At 55.3% G+C, this 16067-nt stretch overlaps 1 protein-coding gene across 1 annotated transcript in view; it reads right to left on the bottom strand.

Annotated features, from left to right (window-relative positions):
- The window catches only part of LOC149427595 (neuralized-like protein 4), a 60726-nt gene extending 45793 nt beyond the window's left edge, over nucleotides 1-14933 (bottom strand). Inside the window, exons 1-13 of the mRNA XM_089667870.1 lie at nucleotides 14825-14933; nucleotides 13787-13859; nucleotides 13421-13676; nucleotides 9061-9242; nucleotides 8897-8982; nucleotides 8540-8702; nucleotides 7946-8141; nucleotides 6195-6271; nucleotides 5476-5554; nucleotides 4444-4619; nucleotides 4240-4368; nucleotides 3533-3678; nucleotides 1564-1779 (exon numbers count right to left, since the gene is read on the bottom strand). Coding sequence (XP_089523996.1) covers nucleotides 1564-1779; nucleotides 3533-3678; nucleotides 4240-4368; nucleotides 4444-4619; nucleotides 5476-5554; nucleotides 6195-6271; nucleotides 7946-8141; nucleotides 8540-8702; nucleotides 8897-8982; nucleotides 9061-9242; nucleotides 13421-13676; nucleotides 13787-13859; nucleotides 14825-14905 — 1860 coding nt within the window. The 5' untranslated portion in view covers nucleotides 14906-14933. The remainder of the gene's footprint in view (nucleotides 1-1563; nucleotides 1780-3532; nucleotides 3679-4239; nucleotides 4369-4443; nucleotides 4620-5475; nucleotides 5555-6194; nucleotides 6272-7945; nucleotides 8142-8539; nucleotides 8703-8896; nucleotides 8983-9060; nucleotides 9243-13420; nucleotides 13677-13786; nucleotides 13860-14824) is intronic.
- Nucleotides 14934-16067: the final 1134 nt, after the last annotated feature.

A 16067-nucleotide genomic window follows, 5' to 3' on the forward strand; every position in this document is an offset into this window, starting at 1 on the left:
CTGAGTGGATGTGGAGGTTCCTGAGGATAAGGCAGGGAACCAACCTGATGGAGCGGAGGAGGACCCAATAGAAAAAGAGTTACTGGGCTCCAGATTACACCAAGTATATGTCCCTAGAACCACTAAGGGTCATCCATAGCAATGGGACTGTCTCTGCAGGCATGTTGTGGCCGCCCAGCGGCACTGAAACGAGACCCAAAAGTACAAGGTAAGGTCCAGGCAACCAGGGCTGATGAGGGTCAAGGTGGCCAGAGGTGACTGCAGACGGACAGTGGGGACTGGAGACCAGAGTTCCACGAGGTTCTGTGCAAGCAGGAGTAGCAGAATAGTGATCCTCTAACACTGACTGGCAGGAAAGTGAGCGGCACGGATGGCAGATTTGTAATGGTACCGAATGGCCCTAGAATGATGCAGATCCCGATGGATGCTGTACAACCACCAGCTCAAGCAGAGAAGTAGCAATGATTGATTGAAGCTAAAGCTAAAAAAAATTCCACTAGCCGTTCCTAAGCGGGCCTTTCAATGGCTGCATGCTTGTTCTACATAGCTAGGATTAGGAGGCCAACTCCCAAGCCTGCCCTGATAAAGTATGGGACACGACAAGTCACACCGTCCTCACAGGTTCCCTTTAAAATCAATCTCTCCAGAATAGTTATCAGGATGGTTTGCTCCCTCTAGTGGCTGTCACTTGTCACTACATCCCCCAGCTTCTTCATATCCAACCACCATCCCCATCCTCTCCTTCATATCAACCACCATCCCCATCCTTCCCTTCATATCAACCACCATGCCCATCCTCTCCTTCATATCCAACCACCATCCTCAAATTCTCCTGCATATCCAACCACCATCCCCATCCTTCCCTTCATATCAACCACCATCCCTATCCTCTCCTTCATATCCAACCACCATCCCCAGCTTCTCCTTCATATCCAACCACCATCCCTATCCTCTCCTTCATATCCAACCACCATCCCCAGCTTCTCCTTCATATCCAACCACCATCCCCAGCTTCTCCTTCATATCCATCCACCATCCCCAAATTCTCCTTCATATCCAACCACCATCCCTATCCTCTCCTTCATATCCAACCACCATGCCCAGCTTCTCCTTCATATCCATCCACCATTCCCACCTTGTCCTTCATATCCAACCACCATCCCCATCCTCTCCTTCATATCCAACCACCATCCCCACCTTGTCCTTCATATCCAACCACCATCCCCAGTTTCTCCTTAATATCCAACTACCATCCCCAGCTTGTCCTTCATATCAACCACCATCCCCATCCTCTCCTTCATATCCAACCACCATCCCCATCCTCTCCTTCATATCCAACCACCATCCCCATCCTCTCCTTCATATCCAATCACCATCCCCATCCTCTCCTTCATATCCAACCACCATCCTCAGCTTCACCTTCATGACCTGCCACCATCCCCAACCTCATCTTTGTATTCCAACACTGTTTCCCACAAACCTCCCCATCTGCCATCATACCCGGATCCTCTCCTTCATATCCAACCACCATCCCCATCCTTCCCTCCCCATCTGCCATCATACCCGGATCCTCTCCAGGCTGCTGCAATAGTTGTCTCTGAGCCGCTGTCCGTTCCTCATGACCTCAGAGCTGGAGACCAGCCATGTGACCCGTGAGCGAAGATCTAGAGCCCTTGCTGGTAGCCCACCACCCAGGAAGGGGGCATCGTGAGGAGGGATGGAGGTGACTCCGAAGGAGCAGGATCCTGACCAGCGCGGGTCCAGTCTTTCCACTTTCACCTGGAAGAGGGAGACAACACAATAGAATACAGAACAGCAAAGTGCCCCCCATTTCACCTTCTCTCTGCCCCCCATTTCACCTTCTCTCTGCCCCCCATTTCACCTTCTCTCTGCCCCCCATTTCACCTTCTCTCTGCCCCCCCATTTCACCTTCTCTCTGCCCCCCCATTTTTCGGTACACCTTTCTCTACACCAACCAGCTTCTTCCTTCTCTCCTTCTGCTCACTCTTTTGTGCCCCCTTTAGTCCCCAATTGTCTCCGATGTCTACTCACCCCCTCAAATCTCTCCCTGCCTCTGTTGAGTTTGTCTCCCTCCTCTCTCTATCACCCATCCTCATCCCCCTCTTTCCTCCCCTCCCCCACACCCTTCTCCGTAGTGTTGGGTGAGGGGGACACACACTACAATCGGTCCATCAGCTCCACGGTCCCCATGGTCTTTCCTCCCCTCCCCCACACCCTTCTCCATAGTGTTGGGTGAGGGGGGGACACACACTACAATCGGTCCATCAGCTCCACGGTCCCCATGGTCTTTCCTCCCCTCCCCCACACCCTTCTCCGTAGTGTTGGGTGAGGGGGGGACACACACTACAATCGGTCCATCAGCTCCACGGTCCCCATGGTCTTTCCTCCCCTCCCCCACACCCTTCTCCGTAGTGTTGGGTGAGGGGGGGACACACACTACAATCGGTCCATCAGCTCCACGGTCCCCATGGTCTTTCCTCCCCTCCCCCACACCCTTCTCCATAGTGTTGGGTGAGGGGGGGACACACACTACAATCGGTCCATCAGCTCCACGGTCCCCATGGTCTTTCCTCCCCTCCCCCACACCCTTCTCCGTAGTGTTGGGTGAGGGGGGGACACACACTACAATCGGTCCATCAGCTCCACGGTCCCCATGGTCTTTCCTCCCCTCCCCCACACCCTTCTCCATAGTGTTGGGTGAGGGGGGACACACACTACAATCGGTCCATCAGCTCCACGGTCCCCATGGTCTTTCCTCCCCTCCCCCACACCCTTCTCCGTAGTGTTGGGTGAGGGGGGGACACACACTACAATCGGTCCATCAGCTCCACGGTCCCCATGGTCTTTCCTCCCCTCCCCCACACCTTTCTCCGTAGTGTTGGGTGAGGGGGGGGACACACACTACAATCGGTCCATCAGCTCCACGGTCCCCATGGTCTTTCCTCCCCTCCCCCACACCCTTCTCCGTAGTGTTGGGTGAGGGGGACACACACACTACAATCGGTCCATGAGCTCCACGGTCCCCATGGTCTTTCCTCCCCTCCCCCACACCCTTCTCCGTAGTGTTGGGTGAGGGGGACACACACACTACAATCGGTCCATGAGCTCCACGGTCCCCATGGTCTTTCCTCCCCTCCCCCACACCCTTCTCCATAGTGTTGGGTGAGGGGGGGACACACACTACAATCGGTCCATCAGCTCCACGGTCCCCATGGTCTTTCCTCCCCTCCCCCACACCCTTCTCCATAGTGTTGGGTGAGGGGGGGACACACACTACAATCGGTCCATCAGCTCCACGGTCCCCATGGTCTTTCCTCCCCTCCCCCACACCCTTCTCCGTAGTGTTGGGTGAGGGGGACACACACACTACAATCGGTCCATCAGCTCCACGGTCCCCATGGTCTTTCCTCCCCTCCCCCACACCCTTCTCCGTAGTGTTGGGTGAGGGGGGGGACACACACTACAATCGGTCCATGAGCTCCACGGTCTCCATGGTCTTTCCTCCTCTCACCTCAAACACCTCACCGGGGAGAAGTTCATGATTGCTGAAGACGATGCCATCGCCATATCCGGCACATCTCTCCGCCCGACTCCCATCACATAACACCGACACGTTCTTCCCGCACACGGCATGGAACCTGTGCGACACGCTGGGCACTGCCGGGGCACACAGACAGTTTATATTACAGAGTTAGATGGAGTGAGGAAAGGATCACCTCCCCTCCCCCCACCCCACACAGTCATCGGGAGACTGGAACTTCTGCGTATGGAACAGCATGTGATCCACTTCCTCCCACATGACAGTGCTGGTCCTTGGTGATTGGTCACTCAGCCCTGTCAAGTGTCAGCAGGGACAGAGTATACAGCGGTGAGGTGTAATCAGGAGCGGACTGCCCGTCTTCACTCATGAAAGCTCAATGGGATTGTATGGGGGGGGGGGGGGGGTGCGCGCCCACACCCTGCCGGAGGAGCGGTGCGCGCCCACACCCTGCCGGAGGAGCGGTGGGCGCCCACACCCTGCCGGAGGAGCGGTGCGCGCCCACACCCTGCCGGAGGAGCGGTGCGCACCGGACACCATGCCGGAGGAGCGGTACGCACCGACTCCCTGCCAGAGGAGCGGTATGTACTGACACCCTGCCGGAGGAGCGGTATGTACTGACACCCTGCCGGAGGAGCGGTATGTACTGACACCCTGCGCAGTATGTACTGACAACTTACCTGGTGAAGGGGTAGGGAGGGATTTATCTGTGATGTGACTGGCCGATAAGCTGTTATCAATAAGACCGCTACCACCAGTCAGGGACACCTGGACACACTGACCATACAGGTCCACCACAGCATAGATATCTGCAGAGGACAGCTAAGGGTTAATGAGAATGGGTGGGGGGGGAGGGGCAGCAGTGCATTGTGGGTGGAGCTCACCTCTTCCAGAAGGAAGTCCTGTACAGGCGACGCCCTGGTCCACACCATCAATAAAATAGTGAAGGTCTCCCCTGGCCGTCTTCATCATTCCGATACGGGACGCCGATCCCAGAGAATCTAGATCACATCCATAGTTGGTCCTCAGAGTGTTCCCGTCCTGCATGATGGCTGTGCCACTAGAAAAATCAGAGGAAGGGTTAGTTCCATTATTGGGCCTCTTGTACCCTCCTGAGGGACCATGAAGGGTGTGCCACTGGGAAATTAGAGGAAGGGTTAGTTCCATCATGGGGCCTTCCATCATCTCCTGGGGGCCCATGAAGGGTGTTATGCTGGAGGAAGGGTTAGTTCCATCATGGGGCCTTCCATCACTTTCTGGGAGCCCATGAAGGGTGTTCTGCTGGAGGAAGGGTTAGTTCCATCATGTGGCCTTCCATCACCTCCTGGGAGCCCATGAAGGGTGTTCTGCTGGAGGAAGGGTTAGTTCCATCATGGGGCCTTCTATCACCTTCTGGGGGCCCATGAAGGGTGTTATGCTGGAGGAAGGGTTAGTTCCATCATGGGGCCTTCTATCACCTTCTGGGGGCCCATGAAGGGTGTTATGCTGGAGAAAGGGTTAGTTCCATCATGGGGCCTTCAATAACATTCTGGGGAGCCAACGTTCCCCCTTAAAGCAGCCATCACAAGATACAGACCCTCCCATTGGTCAAACAATGCACCTCCTGTGCCCCCCGATTTAGTTTCTCCTCCCAGATTTAACGGCCAAGCAACACCAACTGCCAGCAGCCTGTGCAAGTAGAGCACCTTTACTGGTCTGACACAGTCTCAGTGGACATTGAAATGGCAGGGGGTGTGGCTTAGCCATGTAGTCAGAGGTCAGAGCCAAGCATCAGTGAAACCAAATCAGAGAGACTTATCTGAGTAAGGATATTGTAACGGCGGACACCTTGTAGTGCCTACTCCACAGCAACACCGTAATACAAAGCCCAGGTTCCCTGGAGGTGTCCTCCATTGTGGTCCCCACAGGGGTCCTACCTCAGCATCCAGGTGTCGTAGTCTATGTCGGTCATGGTGTTGGGAAATTCCAGGTCCTCGGGGCGGATACAAGTCACTCCTGAGAGAAAGATATATGGAAAAAAGATGGTTAGCATAGGAGAGAGTTCAGTTTGAGGACCAGAGAGGAGTGACTAGGACTAAGTTTGTCAGGACCAAAGGACAATGTCAGAGGGCAGCGTCGGGGGCTGCAGAGGGCAGCATAGGGAGTGAGAGCCAGAGAGGACAAAGTAGAGTAGTGGCGGTGTCAGGACCAGAAAGGGCAGTATCAGGATGGAACAGTCTGCATATTGTACCCAAGGACCCGCGCTGCAAGGATCTCCCTGCTTCTGCTTTATCCATTCTGTGGCTCTGTGCTTTTTCCACCTTTATCATTACCTCTCCAACCATCAGGGGAAGCCTTAACCTAAGGAAGCTAAGCCCTGCCTCTACCAAGATGGCCGCCTAAACACAGGGACACGGCGCAGAACCTGGCATCTTTGGTGTGCAATTTCCAGAGCTCAAGCACCTTTTAATAAGATGGTGAACGCTATACTACAATGAACCTGTGATTCGATTTTAGGAGACTCCAAAAACAGGTCCATAGCTGACCTCAGATCCACCATAACATAAAACCCAAAACCTTATGCACTATAGAAATCAGATTATGTCCCCATCATATATATCATATCACAGGCCAGCTCCTCCATCCACATCCTCACCTGCCTCTATAGATCCTGACCAACGATCCACCATCTTCTGTATGACAATCTCAAAGAGTTCCCCGTCCTTCAAAGGCCTGGAGATAGAGAGAGAGATGAAGTGGTTATCACATTACTGAAACAAATGAGAAGGAGTAGAATGACCACTTACAAAGGGTGCTGCATGAAAGGAGGAGGAAACCCAACTCAGGTATGAAAAGGAATAGGAGGAAGCCCCACCCAGGAGGAATAGGGGGAGGGAAAACCTACCTGGAAAAAGGAACAGTGCAATATGAGGAAGCCCCACCCAGGAGGTACAAGGGGGACTTACCCTGAAAAGGAACAGAGGAATAGGAAGAAGCCCAACCCAAAAGAGAAAAAAAAAAAAAAAAAAAAAAAAAAAAAAGGAAGTAGATGAGACAGTTCCACTAGAGGAACACAGAGAAGGAGAATCTGCCTGTGAAGAGTGGAACCCCACACCTAGCAGGAAGAGAAGCTACACCACAGGAGTACACACAAATAGTACAAAGAAATGATAAGATGTCACAGGCACGCTGTCCCCCCCCCCCCCATTTCACATATGTCTCCCACCACCCTGCACCACTCACATGTGGGCAGACATGAAGCCTGAATCCCATTCCTTCCTCAGTGCCTCACATGCAGCTCTCAGCTTTCCACACCAGTTGTGTGCAAGGGCTGAGCAGCCCGAGCCCCTGCTGAAAAGATTTATAGATGAACAGCATACTGGCCGCATGCTTCCTTCCATGGGTGCTAAAGTTCTGGTGGGAACAGTGAGCTCTCCTTCCTGTGCTGCAACCATGCCTGCCATAATTGCCCCCGGTCACACTACTGATGCAGCGGTTATAAGGACAACTCGAAGCCAAGCATGGGGTTACCTGGCCCATGGGATTGTGCCCCAGCTTAGGCATATATACCCGAGTAGGGGGCCAGAGCTATGACCTGTTCCTGCCGGAGCCAGTATTGTCTGCACCTATGAAGACCAGAGACTGAGGCCATGCCTCTCTCCCCTCGCGCAGAAGCCTCTCCTCAGTGTGCCCTCTGCTCTGTCACTTGTTCTGCTGTGTACTGCCCGCTGCACAGGGTATCTGACACTGTGCCCAGGTAATCCTGGACCTCCACCTCTCCTCAGAACACTGCAAGTCCCTACTCTGCTGGTCATCCTGCCTGGACCCCCTTTTGTTAATACTGCCTTGCCGGCTACCAGAGAAGGTCAGATGCTTAGAGTGTATGTCCTTGAACCCTTCAATTATGCATTTCTGCTGCCCTATGGCCTGTGACTGCTGCCATTTAATCTATGTCCTGTGAACTGTGCCCGGTGACTGATCACTTAGCTGTGCCCTTTGGACTACCCCTGCTGTGCCTGGATTGCTACCCGTGACATTGGACTCACTAAGTGCCGCCCTAACTCCCTATGGTGCCATATTGCTGTACTGTAAACCTGCCGTGAGTATCTCCATGTCTTGGGAGTGTCACTTGGGGATTTCCCCTTACCGTTGCACCCCAATTTCCTCCTAGAACCCTGCTGAGTCTCGCCATCCACACTACACTGATCTCACATCCCCTTCTGTGTACCAGAAGACCTGTTAAACCCCCCACACATCAGGCCCTGTGCGCGCTCTGCCTGTGCGCGCTCTGCCTGTGCGCGCTCTGCCTGTGCGCGCTCTGCCTCTACAATCTACACAGTTCATTACACAATGGCAGGAGGATGAGGACATAGCAGCTGAGAGGGTCACTTACTGCCCCACACCTACCTATTAGATATGACAATGGCGTCATTGAATTCACTGCGAGAGTTGTTCCTCAGGGCAGTGCGGCCTCCGTTGGTTATCAGGGCATTACTACCATGAAGGTGATGGAAGCGCAGGTCAGACAGAGACTGGAGAGCGCAAGGAGTTCCCGGGGTCAGAGCGAGGGCGTCTTCTTCTTCTCCCGCCAGAGGCACCGAATCTGAGAAGAGGGAAAAACAGATATAAAGATGGCCGACCGTCACACTCCGTAGTAGGGACACAGGAGGAACAATGCAGGATTAATAGAGGGGGGAAGACCCTTCTCACACCTCATTGACTTCTCAGGGCACGTATTGACCATTACTGACGTATCCTCATGTCTCCATCTGGGAAATATGACACAATTTACTGACTCTGGGGAGCGGGACCCGTGCTGACCCCAAAGAGGGGCGCCCGTGCCGCCCTCCCTCCACAGACAGGACACATGCTGCCCAGATCTCCTTCAGAAGAGCCATGACAAGCCCTAACTGGCAGGAATATCTTGGGTGTCTCTTCTCAGCAGTCAGTTTTAGACATCTCAGAGATGCTGATTCTGGGGAACATGACATCACCACTTACCGGTTTCATCCAGTATTGTGGCCTGTGCTGCCTGACCATAGAGATCCACCACAGCAAAGACATTGGGTGGGATATTCCACGCTGCCACACCCTGCGCCACCCCGTTGACGAAGAAATTCAGAGTGCCATCTTCTCTGCGCACCACTCCGACTGTGTCACCTGCCTGAGGGAAAAGCATAGAATAGAGGTCTCAGCAAGTGTTGCTCTAGGAACCCGATTTCAGCAAACCATGGCCATCATTGTCCATGTACACAACAACACCCTACCAATCCAACATGGACCTCTACAAAACATCTCAAGCTAGATTTCTGCTCTTTAAACCCCAACCTTCTTTAAAGCTCTAAACGCTCAACTGACCTTGAGCCGGTCCAGGTTGTGGCCATATTCATCCAAGATGGTGGTCCCATTGTGCATGACTCCATTTCCAGTCATCATCCAGGTACCTGGGTGGGTCAGAGGACCTTAAGACATGTTTTACAGAAAATGAATGCCATGTATTATGGGTAGGTTGGTGTTCTCACCTGATCGGAGGTTGGTCATGGTGGACGGCAGCTGTAGGTATGCTGGGTTATGGGTGGTGACCCCGATCTCAATGGATCCCGCCCACTTATCCACCATCTTATCTATCCGGACCTGGAAAACCTCATTGTTGTGCAATGGCCGATTACTGAGGACCACCCCATGGTTAAAGTCATCTGTGGCACTGCTCAGACAAGACACACCACAGTCATGCCGGTCACATCTCATCATCATTATTGCTTGTTCAGAACTTTCTATGACAATAATTATCCATTTCTGACACTAAAGACACAAACTGAGGAGACCGGACACAGGACATGAGAGATGAGAGGAGACCAGAGACAGGAGAGGAGACCAGAGAGAGAGAGGGGAGAGAAGAGAGGAGAGGAGACCAGAGACAGGAGGTGAGAGAGGAGAGGAGAGGAGACCAGAGACAGGAGATGAGAGAGAGGAGACCAGAGTCAGGAGGTGAGAGAGAGGAGACCAGAGTCAGGAGGTGAGAGATGATAGGAGATGAGACCAGAGACAGGAGGTAAGAGATGATAGGAGATGAGACCAGAGACAGGAGGTAAGAGATGAGAGGAGACCAGAGACAGGAGGTAAGAGATGATAGGAGACCAGAGACAAGAGGTGAGAGATGAGAGAAGACCAGAGTCAGGAGGTGAGAGAGGAGAGGAGACCAGACACAGGAGGTGAGAGATGAGAGGAGACCAGAGACAGGAGGTGAGAGGAGACCAGAGTCAGGAGGTGAGAGATGATAGGAGATGAGACCAGAGACAGGAGGTAAGAGATGAGAGGAGACCAGAGACAGGAGGTAAGAGATGATAGGAGACCAGAGACAGGAGGTAAGAGATGATAGGAGACCAGAGACAGGAGGTGAGAGATGAGAGGAGACCAGAGACAGGAGGTGAGAGATGAGAGGAGACCAGAGACAGGAGGTGAGAGATGAGAGGAGACCAGAGTCAGGAGGTGAGAGATGAGAGGAGACCAGAGTCAGGAGGTGAGAGATGAGAGGAGACCAGAGTCAGGAGGTGAGAGATGAGAGGAGACCAGAGTCAGGAGGTGAGAGATGAGAGGAGACCAGAGTCAGGAGGTGAGAGATGAGAGGAGACCAGAGTCAGGAGGTGAGAGGAGACCAGAGTCAGGAGGTGAGAGATGATAGGAGATGAGACCAGAGACAGGAGGTGAGAGAGGAGACCAGAGACAGGAGGTAAGAGATGAGAGGGGACCAGAGACAGGAGGTAAGAGATGATAGGAGAGGAGACCAGAGACAAGAGGTGAGAGATGAGAGAAGACCAGAGACAGGAGGTGAGAGATGAGAGGAGACCAGAGACAGGAGGTGAGAGGAGACCAGAGTCAGGAGGTGAGAGATGATAGGAGATGAGACCAGAGACAGGAGGTGAGAGGAGACCAGAGTCAGGAGGTGAGAGATGATAGGAGATGAGACCAGAGACAGGAGGTAAGAGATGAGAGGAGACCAGAGACAGGAGGTAAGAGATGATAGGAGACCAGAGACAGGAGGTGAGAGATGATAGGAGACCAGAGACAGGAGGTGAGAGATGAGAGGAGACCAGAGACAGGAGGTGAGAGATGAGAGGAGACCAGAGACAGGAGGTGAGAGATGAGAGGAGACCAGAGTCAGGAGGTGAGAGATGAGAGGAGACCAGAGTCAGGAGGTGAGAGATGAGAGGAGACCAGAGTCAGGAGGTGAGAGATGAGAGGAGACCAGAGTCAGGAGGTGAGAGATGAGAGGAGACCAGAGTCAGGAGGTGAGAGATGAGAGGAGACCAGAGTCAGGAGGTGAGAGGAGACCAGAGTCAGGAGGTGAGAGATGATAGGAGATGAGACCAGAGACAGGAGGTGAGAGAGGAGACCAGAGACAGGAGGTAAGAGATGAGAGGGGACCAGAGACAGGAGGTAAGAGATGATAGGAGAGGAGACCAGAGACAAGAGGTGAGAGATGAGAGAAGACCAGAGACAGGAGGTGAGAGAGGAGAGGAGACCAGAGACAGGAGGTGAGAGATGAGAGGAGACCAGAGACAGGAGGTGAGAGATGAGAGGAGACCAGAGACAGGAGGTGAGAGATGAGAGGAGACCAGAGACAGGAGGTGAGAGATGAGAGGAGACCAGAGTCAGGAGGTGAGAGATGAGAGGAGACCAGAGTCAGGAGGTGAGAGATGAGAGGAGACCAGAGTCAGGAGGTGAGAGATGAGAGGAGACCAGAGTCAGGAGGTGAGAGATGAGAGGAGACCAGAGTCAGGAGGTAAGAGAGGAGACCAGAGTCAGGAGGTGAGAGGAGACCAGAGTCAGGAGGTGAGAGGAGACCAGAGTCAGGAGGTGAGAGGAGACCAGAGTCAGGAGGTGAGAGGAGACCAGAGACAGGAGGTAAGAGATGAGAGGGGACCAGAGACAGGAGGTAAGAGATGAGAGGAGACCAGAGACAGGAGGTAAGAGATGAGAGGAGAGGAGACCAGAGACAAGAGGTGAGAGATGAGAGAAGACCAGAGACAGGAGGTGAGAGAGGAGAGGAGACCAGAGACAGGAGGTGAGAGATGAGAGGAGACCAGAGACAGGAGGTGAGAGATGAGAGGAGACCAGAGACAGGAGGTGAGAGATGAGAGGAGACCAGAGACAGGAGGTAAGAGATGATAGGAGAGGAGACCAGAGACAAGAGGTGAGAGATGAGAGAAGACCAGAGTCAGGAGGTGAGAGATGAGAGGAGACCAGAGTCAGGAGGTGAGAGAGGAGACCAGAGACAGGAGGTAAGAGATGAGAGGAGACCAGAGACAGGAGGTAAGAGATGAGAGGAGACCAGAGACAGGAGGTAAGAGATGAGAGGAGACCAGAGACAGGAGGTGAGAGATGAGAGGAGACCAGAGACCGGAGACGAGAGATGATAGGAGACCAGAGACCGGAGACAAGAGATGATAGGAGAGGAGACCAGAGACCAGAGGTGAGAGGAGACCAGAGACAGGAGATGAGAGAGGAGACCAGAGACAGGAGATGAGAGAGGAGACCAGAGACAGGAGATGAGAGAGGAGACCAGAGACAGGAGATGAGAGAGGAGACCAGACCAGAGACAGGAGGTGAGAGATGAGAGGAGACCAGACCAGAGACAGGAGGTGAGAGATGAGAGGAGACCAGACCAGAGACAGGAGGTGAGAGATGAGAGGAGACCAGACCAGAGACAGGAGGTGAGAGATGAGAGGAGACCAGACCAGAGACAGGAGGTGAGAGATGAGAGGAGACCAGACCAGAGACAGGAGGTGAGAGATGAGAGGAGACCAGAGTCAGGAGGTGAGAGATGAGAGGAGACCAGAGTCAGGAGGTGAGAGATGAGAGGAGACCAGAGTCAGGAGGTGAGAGATGAGAGGAGACCAGAGTCAGGAGGTGAGAGATGAGAGGAGACCAGAGTCAGGAGGTGAGAGATGAGAGGAGACCAGAGTCAGGAGGTGAGAGATGAGAGGAGACCAGAGTCAGGAGGTGAGAGATGAGAGGAGACCAGAGTCAGGAGGTGAGAGATGAGAGGAGACCAGAGTCAGGAGGTGAGAGATGAGAGGAGACCAGAGTCAGGAGGTGAGAGATGAGAGGAGACCAGAGTCAGGAGGTGAGAGATGAGAGGAGACCAGAGTCAGGAGGTGAGAGATGAGAGGAGACCAGAGTCAGGAGGTGAGAGATGAGAGGAGACCAGAGTCAGGAGGTGAGAGATGAGAGGAGACCAGAGTCAGGAGGTGAGAGATGAGAGGAGACCAGAGACAGGAGGTGAGAGAGGAGACCAGACCAGAGTCAGGAGGTAAGAGATGAGATGAGACCAGAGACAGGAGGTAAGAGATGAGATGAGACCAGAGACAGGAGGTGAGAGGAGACCAGAGACAGGAGGTGAGAGGAGACCAGAGACAGGAGGTGAGAGGAGACCAGAGACAGGAGGTGAGAGGAGACCAGAGACAGGAGGTGAGAGGAGACCAGAGACAGGAGGTGAGAGGAGACCAGAGACAGGAGGTGAGAGGAGACCAGAGACAGGAGGTGAGAGGAGACCAGAGACAGGAGGTGAGAGGAGACCAGAGACAGGAGGTGAGAGGAGACCAGAGACAGGAGGTGAGAGGAGACCAGAGACAGGAGGTGAGAGGAGACCAGAGACAGGAGGTGAGAGGAGACCAGAGACAGGAGGTGAGAGGAGACCAGAGACAGGAGGTGAGAGATGAGAGGAGACCAGAGACAGGAGGTGAGAGATGAGAGGAGACCAGAGACAGGAGGTGAGAGATGAGAGGACACCAGAGACAGGAGGTGAGAGATGAGAGGACACCAGAGACAGGAGGTGAGAGATGAGTCCAGCCTAGACCCAGCCTCCACACAGGTACATACTGAGGTCTCAGGGCGGTACGCCCCCCGTTGATGATTGAAGCCTTCTGTCCACAGTTGGGGTGGAAGAGCAGTTGCCCGGGATCGGGTGTGTTGGAGCTCTGGCGTCCTGCATCGGGTGATCTCGCCCTCAGGATGGCGTTATTCCTCCGCAGCCGGTCAGCGTGGTTGTGATTATGGACGATGGTCACTTTGACAGCCATGCCATAGAGATCCACAACACCATAAACCACCGGAGGAGTCTGACAGGAGGCCACACCTACAGGGCAAACACCAATAAAACCTGTGTATACCGTGGCTGGAGAGTCCCACTCTCGGCGCTCGTGTGCCCCCACTCCACAACAGGATATAGAGAGCAGAGAGTCTCACCTTGGTCCATGCCATTGATGTAAAAATGGAGAGCTCCGTTGGATTTCCTGGTGAGTCCAATGTGGTCACCCTCCTGGTAACAGAAGACCACCATTAATGATGGATACAACATAGAGTGGTCCTCCACCCTGATATCAGGGGTCAAAGTTTACCCCCCTCCTCTGGGTAAGAGACAGCCATTGGAAGCCCCCACCCAAACGCCCGGAGGGCGAGGGAAGCCCCCTCCCCAGACGCCCAGAGGGCGAGGGAAGCCCCCTCCCCAGACGCCCGGAGGGAAGCCCCCATCCCAGACGCCCGGAGGGAAGCCCCCCTCCCCAGACGCCCGGAGGGAAGCCCCCCTCCCCAGACGCCCGGAGGGCGAGGGAAGCCCCCCTCCCCAGACGCCCGGAGGGCGAGGGAAGCCCCCCTCCCCAGACGCCCGGAGGGCGAGGGAAGCCCCCTCCCCAGACGCCCGGAGGGCGAGGGAAGCCCCCTCCCCAGACGCCCGGAGGGCGAGGGAAGCCCCCTCCCCAGACGCCCGGAGGGCGAGGGAAGCCCCCTCCCCAGACGCCCGGAGGGCGAGGGAAGCCCCCATCCCAGACGCCGGGAGGGCGAGGGAAGCCCCCATCCCAGACGCCGGGAGGGCGAGGGAAGCCCCCATCCCAGACGCCGGGAGGGCGAGGGAAGCCCCCATCCCAGACGCCGGGAGGGCGAGGGAAGCCCCCATCCCAGACGCCGGGAGGGCGAGGGAAGCCCCCATCCCAGACGCCGGGAGGGCGAGGGAAGCCCCCATCCCAGACGCCGGGAGGGCGAGGGAAGCCCCCATCCCAGACGCCGGGAGGGCGAGGGAAGCCCCCATCCCAGACGCCGGGAGGGCGAGGGAAGCCCCCATCCCAGACGCCGGGAGGGCGAGGGAAGCCTCCATCCCAGACGCCGGGAGGGCGAGGGAAGCCCCCATCCCAGACGCCGGGAGGGCGAGGGAAGCCCCCTCCCCAGACACCATCTATGCACAAATCCTCCCCGGGTCTCGGCACATGCTGACACAGACTGGATCCTGACCTGCAGCTCGTCCAGGCTGAACTCACAGTACTCCCTCCGCGTCCCCTTCCCGTTAGTCAGAATCCCACAGCCGCTCATCATGATGGTCCCTGTCAGGAGAAAAAAAAATGGAAGCCACCAGATCAGACAGTAACGCAGCAAACGACTTGGGGGAGGGGCGTCAGGATGGCACAGGCCCTGCAGGGAGATAGGAGGCTGCCATACATTAGAGGAGGGGTCAGAGATGGATGACCCACCCCCAGGTCAGGGAGGGAGACAGGAGGCTGCCATACATTAGGGGAGGGGTCAGAGATGGAAGACCCACACCCAGGTCTGGGAGGGAGATAGGAGGCTGTCATACATTAGGGGAGGGGTCAGAGATGGATGACCCACCCCCAGGTCAGGGAGGGAGACAGGAGGCTGCCATACATTAGGGGAGGGGTCAGAGATGGAAGACCCACCCCCAGGTCTGGGAGGGAGATAGGAGGCTGTCATACATTAGGGGAGGGGTCAGAGATGGATGACCCACACCCAGGTCTGGGAGGGAGATAGGAGGCTGTCATACATTAGGGGAGGGGTCAGAGATGGATGACCCACCCCCAGGTCAGGGAGGGAGACAGGAGGCTGCCATACATTAGGGGAGGGGTCAGAGATGGATGACCCACCCCCAGGTCAGGGAGGGAGACAGGAGGCTGCCATACATTAGGGGAGGGGTCAGAGATGGATGACCCACCCCCAGGTCAGGGAGGGAGACAGGAGGCTGCCATACATTAGGGGAGGGGTCAGAGATGGATGACCCACCCCCAGGTCAGGGAGGGAGACAGGAGGCTGCCATACATTAGGGGAGGGGTCAGAGATGGATGACCCACCCCCAGGTCAGGGAGGGAGACAGGAGGCTGCCATACATTAGGGGAGGGGTCAGAGATGGATGACCCACCCCCAGGTCAGGGAGGGAGACAGGAGGCTGCCATACATTTGGGGAGGTGTCAGAGATGGAAGACCCACCCCCAGGTCTGGGAGGGAGATAGGAGGCTGCCATACATTAGGGGAGGTGTCAGAGATGGATGACCCATCCCCAGGTCAGGGAGGGAGATAGGAGGCTGCCATACATTAGGGGAGGGGTCAGAGATGGATGACCCACCCCCAGGTCTGGGAGGGAGATAGGAGGCTGTCATAAATTAGGGGCGGGGTAGGCAATGAATGACCCACCCCCAGGTATGGGAGGGAGATAGGAGGCTTTCATACATCAGAGGAGGGGTCAGAG

Source organism: Staurois parvus, unplaced genomic scaffold (genome assembly GCF_062004578.1).
Source record: "Staurois parvus isolate SC_StPar_1 unplaced genomic scaffold, SC_StPar_1.0 ptg003636l, whole genome shotgun sequence".
Lineage (NCBI taxonomy): Eukaryota > Metazoa > Chordata > Amphibia > Anura > Ranidae > Staurois > Staurois parvus.